Below are 7,785 nucleotides of genomic sequence, written 5' to 3' on the forward strand. Positions count from 1 at the left end.
CTCTCATATGTAGTCAAAAACATCATTCAAGAGGGTTGTTCACCACAGAATTGCATATAACAATGAAAAACTGGTAATATTTAAGATATTAGTTAAATAAAATATAGCATAACATTTGTACTATAGAATACTATATAACCTTAAAAAGAAAATACTTCAATAGAAGAGCTCCATAATACACTATTAATCAAAATAAACTACTTAAGTATATTATCCCATTTATGGTCTTAAAAAACTGTGTGCATACTCAATTGCTCAGTTGTGTCTGACTCAAAAAAACTATAAATATGTATTAGATGTGTATTAAAAAAATCCAGAAATATACTCCAAAATTCAACAGTAGTTAGCCACAGAAAAGGAAATAGGATTAGGGGGTGAGAACAAAATGGAACTCTCACTTTTCCTCTTTATATTTCAGTATTATTTGAGTTTTCATGCTCACAGTGAGTATGAGTTTTTGCTCATGTGTATTTGTAAACAGGCAAAAATATAACGTTATTTAATCTTAAAACCCATATGCTTATACATTTTATAGATAGAAATGTGGATTGAAGTTTTTTAAACATTAGCATTGATTGTTTCTATTTTGTGAATTTGTAGGTGATCTTAATTATCTTTTTTGCTTCAGTTCAGTTCAGTTCAGTTCAGTCGCTCAGTCGTGTCCGACTCTTTGCAACCCCATGAATCGCAGCACGCCAGGCCTCCCTGTCCATCACCGACTCCCAGAGTTCACTCAGACTCATGTCCATCAAGTCAGTGATGCCATCCAGCCATCTCCTCCTCTGTCGTCCCCTTCTCCTCCTGCCCCCAATCCCTCCCAGCATCAGAGTCTTTTCCAATGAGTCAACCCTTCGCATGAGGTGGTCAAAGTACTGGAGTTTCAGCGTCAGCATTATTCCTTCCAAAGAAATCCCAGGGTTGATCTCCTTCAGAATGGACTGGTTGGATCTCCTTGCAGTCCAAGGGACTCTCAAGAGTCTTCTCCAACACCACAGTTCAAAAGCATCAATTCTTCAGTGCTCAGCCTTCTTCACAGTCCAACTCTCACAACCATACGTGACCACAAGAAAAACCATAGCCTTGACTAGACGGACCTTAGTCGGCAAAGTAATGTCTCTGCCTTTGAATATGCTATCTAGGTTGGTAGGTTTTTGCTTACCTGTATTTTAATTTTATTTTAAAAATTAGCATAGTAAAATAATTTACATATAAATAAAATAAATTGCTACCATGTAATGTATAAATCGAGGGACATACATTGTTACTGTAAAAAGGGCATGGGTATGTGAACAAGAAAACCACAACAGAACTCTGAATGGCTAATACTCTTAAACGCTCTCATTCTAAAGGCACATATTTTGGCATAAAGTAAGCCCTCAATAACCCAATAATTGCAATTACTATTCCTTATTGTATAGCAATATGTGAATATGAAACCTCATGAAAACTATTCAACAAAGGAAGATGCTAAATTCTGAATACAAAAATGTTGCACAATGTTCCTGTTAGAGTCCCAGGAAAATGAGCCCTCTCTAAGGACATCTCCTGAGGAAGCTGTCAGTCATGTTTCTAACCTCCCGGAACCTTCTCTGAGAAGTTCACATCCTTCTGATAACTCTAACAGAGGAAGAGCAGGAGAGAAAGAGTCAGTAAATCTCCGTTCAGAACTCGTCTGAAGTTTGGCTTCCTGAGAACTGGTGTTTATTTGCCATGGGAGGAAGAGAAAGAAGACATGGAAACAAGAACACAAATTCACTGGAAGAAGGGTATATGGTTTTAAGATGAGGGATACTTGTCCTACACTCCAAACATTTTCTTTCCCCCACCTCCTGCCCATTACTATCTTCCCAAGATTCTTACCACTGAAAAGAAACAGACCCCTGATCAGTTTATATTCTAATTGGTTCAGTGATTAAAAGATAAGGGGACTGTTGTTTGTGTAGTATTTTATTATAAAAGTAATATATGGTCTGTACAGAAGAATTAACAAAGCAAATGAAAAGCACCAATAATTCCATCCCCAGAAACAATCACTTTTAATATATTGGCATATGTTAGTCTATTTCAACATTTCTGAAATCATCCATGCTTATCTAATTTTTCTCATATAACCTGTAATGTATTTCTATGTTGCTGCAATCTCTTAATAAAAGTAATTTACACTGGCTGTGTGAATGTATAATAGAAGAGTCCTGCTGATGAGATGTGCTGAGGCAAGGAATAAATCAGTAGTCAGTTATCTGGGGCTATATCACCTGTGAATGTCAGAACAGGGAGCTTCAGGATTCAGAGGCGCTAACTCTGGAAAAGTCATTCTCCTTCTTTAGAACTGCAGTATCCTCTTCTCCTCCCTAAGAGGAGTTCAGGCCAGAAGACACCAGATCCTGGCCTCTACGATTCACTTCCCCAAGTCCCAGGCCAGACAACGAAAACTAAAGGTGCTTCTGGTAATCGGACTCTGATTCTTCCTCTGCAACATCCGGGTGCGAGAGGAGTGAATAGGTGATTGTGTGCTCAGCCTGGAGAAAACAGAAAGGAGCAGTGAAGATCCATGGAGAGGCCACAGGAATGACGCCGCAGAAGAGGCAGCAGGCTGGAGGAGGGGGAGGAGGAAAAGCAGGCACTGGAGGGCTCACCTCAGTTATGGCAGCATCAGTTTCAACATCAGTGAGACCGGCTGTGGGCAAAGAGAGCAGAGGTGAGCAGGCGCAGTACTATAGCATGGAGCCTCCCCACGCTGCTGCTGAGGCCCAAACCAGGCTTGAGGCGAGGACCACTGACCCCAACTCAGCCCTGCGGGCCGAGAGCTTCGTTCCCAGCCCACTCTCAGTATCCTAGACATGGCACCCCCACCAGCTACATTAGCAAAGGGAGACAGTCATCTGTACTACACTCTTTTCAGAAAATCACTATTTTCTTTGAAGCTTTTGGGATTGGAGATACTGGGTAAGAGGTGTGTGTCGGGTGGGGTGGGGTGGGGGGTGTTCACTATTAGAGTGAAGTAATTCAGATTTTTGCCAGCCACAGATAGGACCTTTCCAGGTTAGCCAGATGTATTGGGTGGGCCAAAATGTTCATTCAGATTCTTCTGGAAGCTGGTACAGAAAAACCTGAATGAACTTTTTGGCCAGCCCAATAGTATATCTTTGTTGGAGCTCTGAAGAATCTCATACTCCCTCACATCAAAAAGAAAGAAAGCGTGAGAGTGAGCAAGGGAGGCTGAAGAGAAGGAAAGAAGGAAGCTAGCAAGCCAGCCAGTACTCTCTTTGGTAAAGATCTAAAACACATCCAAACTTCCTCATGTTTTTGCCAACAAACTCACTTTGCCAGTGCGGAAAGCAGCTCAGTATCTGCAAAGCAGCATTCCTCAGGAAGTGGGGAAGGAGTCTGAGACAATGCGTCTAGTGTCTTCATTCATCTCCAGGACACAAGAAGTCCCTGTATGCCATGCTCCAACTTCTGGAACAAACCATGTCCTGAATCCTCCTTCTAATGCATCCCTCTACAATCCCAGCAACCTAGATGAGCCTTTGGGGAAACCATCAGCCCCAGTGCTTTCCTGTGAAATAAACACCTTGTGAAATATATTTATGCCGGTGGTAGAACCAAACATCAAAATGGCTAATCCACTTGCGTTCGGACGTTTTTTTCTACATCAATTTGGCCCTGGTGCAGACTCAGGTCCATATCCCCACTTGGCCTGGCCACAGGACCTAGGGGTCTTGCTCAAAGTGCAGCTGGACAGCTGAGCCATTTTGCTAAGCTCTCAAATCTGTTGGCTCTGCTCTGAGTCATACTCCAGCCATCCGAGGTGGGGTCCTCAAGGGCTTCTTTTTCCTGTCTGTTTCTGCCGTCTGGGAGCCCCCAGAGAAAGTTCCAGGTCCCTCCGAGCTCTGGCTTTAACTACAGTCAGGAAATTGCCTGGAATATTCCTGCTCCTTTAACATATTCCCACTTGGGCCAGGGTTGATGGGCACTGACTCTCAGAATGTCAGACCTGGAAGGCTTTGAGGTCCTCCAGGCCAATGCATTCATTTCCTCAGTGAGGTGATTAAACCCCAAGAGAGGAAACGACACTCAAGATTTCATTTTATGATAGTGACTGAGCTAGTGCCAGGCCCAAATTTAACACACCTACAGGAGTGGGCATTAGATCCAGGCTTTGTCGACAGAGGAAAGCCCGCTAATGTAGCTGGTACACAGAACTTTCTCGGCCTAAAATCTTCTCTTCATGTTCCCCTAAGACTTGAGCCCTTACCCCATCGCTCACGCCCTCTACTCTTACCCCATCCACAGACACAGACTGCAGCAAATCTAGACTTTATTCCCTTGGCCTCTTTCTCCTTTCCTCTAGAGTGTTCTCTCTTTAATTCTATTTGCCTTAGTCTTACAGCATCTAACCCCCACCCTGTGCCAGCTCTTCCAAAGCTCCACAGAAAGACCTAAGTATCTCTGATGTCCTGCTCTGGAAATACCCCTAGCAGTTCTAGCCCCAGAAACTCAGACAAGGCCATTGTCTCTCTATCTAGGATAGGTGTTCATCTTCTCCTCATCTCCAGTGAGGTCCTCTTCAGGCCCAGGAGTTAGTCTCAGAACAGACCAAGAGATTTGAGCCCCTGCCCTCCTCCCACTGCCCCCTCCCTCTCTTGTGCTCACAAGCTGCTTCTTGATGCACACGGCAGGGTGTCACTGAGCCCGCAGAGCGGAGCTACACTCACCTGGTTCCTCAGGGAGGGTCTCCCCCATTTCCCTGTGCTCAGGGGTTCCTGAGAGAGCTAGGAGGGGCACATGGAGGTTAGTAGGATTACGGGGTAGAACCTAAGTCTTCAGGACCACAGACCAGAGGCAAGACTGGGTTAGAACCAATACACACCCTTCTCCCACAGACATTCCTCTCCTCCCCACCCCCCAGAGACTACCTTAGCCTGTAAAAGGGCTGGTCTAGAGAGAAAGAAGTTGGCTAGGTTAATAGTAGGGACTCACAGGACTGTCAGAAAGGCCGTTCCATTGCACAGTTCTTAAAAGCATCTCTTTCTTCCTCTCAATTTTTTCTCACTGAGTCTGTACATTTACTTATCACCGGTAACTGAGGTCTTGGCTATGAACCAATTGCAAAGTGCTTTGTGAGGTATGAATAGTATTATTTTCTTTGTCAGTGGCTCTGAGTCTTTTTTCCCTTTTACTTTCTCTGTGTCTGGATAACTTTAGCACTTTCTCTCCCCAATAAGTTAGCTTTACGGTGTTAAGAATTGTGATGCTCTGCTTACTTGATTCCTATAGCACCTTCCCTTCTCTCTCAGCAATTTTACAGTAATATTAATACTATGGGGGGAAGGAGACTGATTTCCAAGAGCTGAAGTTTTTCAGCTGATCAGTGAAGAGATGTTTATTAATCATCTTACTGTGTGGCAAGCACTGTGCTAGGTGCTGATGGGAAGGGGAAGGAAGCATAGCACAAAGAGGCATGCTAGTTCTTTAAAGGCAGCCTATGTCAATTCCATGAACTTTCTGCCTTGCTTCACCTTCTTTTTCTCTGCTTCACCATTTATGGCTTCGAAGGCATCAAAGTGCTTCCAGCACCCTCCTTACTCTTCCCTGAGCCCCACCCTAGCCACAGTGTTTCTCACTTCCATGTCTCAGCCTCCACGCCTGGAATGCTCATCTACCCTCTTTGCCTGGTTAACTGCTAGCCTCAAACATCACCTCCTCTTAATGTTAACAGCCCATACTACATGATGCTAGCTGTGTGCTGGGCACTGTTATAAGAGCTGCAGGCTCATTCAATCTCATAACCTTATGAGGCAGGTTCTATTTGTGTCCTCATTTTTTAGATGAAGAAACTGAGGCACATAGAAGTTGAATATGATGAGGAAAAACAACTGTTTTCCTGGGGAAAAAAAAAAAAAAACACTTTGTTTCCCTGAGTTGCCACCTAAGAATTTTACAGTATGATCACCCTGCTTACTCCCAGAGTCTGGACATTTAAGATAAGGACTTGAGTTTAGGATTCCTGCTATTAAGTTCTCACTTTGATTTTCCTGGGGCATCTTTCAAAACAACCACTTAGATGTTAAGCCCACAAATATGTTGGTGTCCTCCACTTCAACCACTTCATAAATCAGAGAGGCTTGACACCGTCCTCTCTGCTCACCCATGACCTGGGGCAAAGGGCTGCCACCCCTTCTCATTTCTGGGATCTCTGAGTGGCAAATCTTGTGACTCTACTTCCTTTATGAGAATGTATTGAAACTGTATTTTCAATGAAAACGACCCAGGGTTTTCACTTCCCCAATCTAGGAGTTCAGATGCTAAAGGAGCCGCCAGCCCCGTGTGGGTGGCTCGTGCCTCCTCGTTCAGCTGGTCATGATGTGCACAGTCTTAACACGCCAGCTCCGTCTTCTCAACACACAGAGACTAACTCACCCCACGTTACTCGGCTGGTGAGCGGAGGCGCTTAGATTTGGACTGAGGCAGTCTGACCCCACCAGTTGAGCTTCAACCACCATGCAACACTACCTCCCTATGAAGTTTTCTCTAACTGGCCCAGCCCGTGCTGGGTCATTCGGGCTCTTCTATCCCTGTTGTAGCCCATGCATTCTCCAATACTGGTCTTATCCCCTCCAATTGGTATCTGTACTATCGTACTATTTGTACTTCAGTCTTCTCCACAATATTATGGACTCCCTAAGGGCAGAGGCTGAACTTTTCTTTAACTTGGCATCATCCGCAGAGTCTATCACAGTGCTTGACACATAAGCCAATTTGTTCAGGTCTCTTAAAAGAATGAATGAATAAATAAAATATGGGACTATATCTGAATGCTAAGGATTCTCTAGCCCAAAGATAAGGGTTCTAGCCATGTTTGGGGTTAAGGCCTTGGCTAAGAAGGAACTGATAACAAGAGGGACCAAGAGGATCCACAAACCTGAAGTTGGCTTTCTCCTGAGGCAGAAGCAGGCTACTATGACAGCAACAATAGCCACTGCAGCGAAACAAACGCCTATAGCCACAGCTGTCGTCGTCGATGAGGGGTCACTCGAGCTGGACTCTGGGGAAGACAGACCTCAGGACAGGCAGTACCCTCTCCATGCCACTTCACCCTCCCTGCCCTCCTCCAATGCAACACTTGCTTCCTCCCCCAACCTCACCTGCACAGGAGTTCTGGGAGTGGGCTTGTGCCTCCCCCATACCCTTTCGATTACTCTGCTCATCAAATGAAGGCACACTGTTGAGTGTATAAGGTGGAGGGAAGGGTTTCTCTTAGCCCATGGGGAGAGCAGGGAGCATGAACCTGAAGCCTCCAACACTGGACCCCTAAACTATTCAGAACATGCTAGACCTTTGGGATGAATGGACATATCATGAAACATGAGGAAAAATTAGGAAAACTTCAGTTCTTAGGAATGTCCATGAGCTTTGGGAACTTCTACACCAACGAGAAAGCTCTGCTTCACTGCTGTGCTTGGTGTGATGGGCTTATATTTCAAAGTGGAATAAAAGCCTCATCACCTGTCACCTGAGAGCTGAGGGTTCCAAGCTCTGGACAGCATTTATCAAGTTGCCCATACCCTTGCCCTTGGCCCCAAAGCCCAGCTTTGCTACTATGGCGTTTCTCAAATCTCCATTTGAGACCATGTGACTTTATTCCTAACTATCCATCTCCTCTTCTCCCATCCTTTCATCTTGAGGGAGTCCCCACCTTGGACAGTGATGTTCACTGGCTGTGACGAGTGTGGCGTCTTCCCGAGAAACGCTGTGCAATGGTACTGGCCGCTGTGACTGAGG

General features: G+C 44.9%; 1 protein-coding gene across 1 annotated transcript in view; it reads right to left on the reverse strand.

Annotated features, from left to right (window-relative positions):
* Nucleotides 1-1,929: 1,929 nt before the first annotated feature.
* The window catches only part of LOC120855416 (low affinity immunoglobulin gamma Fc region receptor II-like), a 6,724-nt gene continuing 868 nt past the window's right edge, over nt 1,930-7,785 (reverse strand). The window contains exons 2-6 of the mRNA XM_040229892.1: nt 7,700-7,779; nt 6,926-7,048; nt 4,719-4,775; nt 2,637-2,677; nt 1,930-2,519 (exon numbers count right to left, since the gene is read on the reverse strand). Of these exons, the coding sequence (XP_040085826.1) occupies nt 2,433-2,519; nt 2,637-2,677; nt 4,719-4,775; nt 6,926-7,048; nt 7,700-7,779 (388 nt within the window). The 3' untranslated portion in view covers nt 1,930-2,432. The remainder of the gene's footprint in view (nt 2,520-2,636; nt 2,678-4,718; nt 4,776-6,925; nt 7,049-7,699; nt 7,780-7,785) is intronic.

This window comes from Oryx dammah, unplaced genomic scaffold (genome assembly GCF_014754425.2).
Source record: "Oryx dammah isolate SB20612 unplaced genomic scaffold, SCBI_Odam_1.1 HiC_scaffold_28, whole genome shotgun sequence".
NCBI lineage: Eukaryota > Metazoa > Chordata > Mammalia > Artiodactyla > Bovidae > Oryx > Oryx dammah.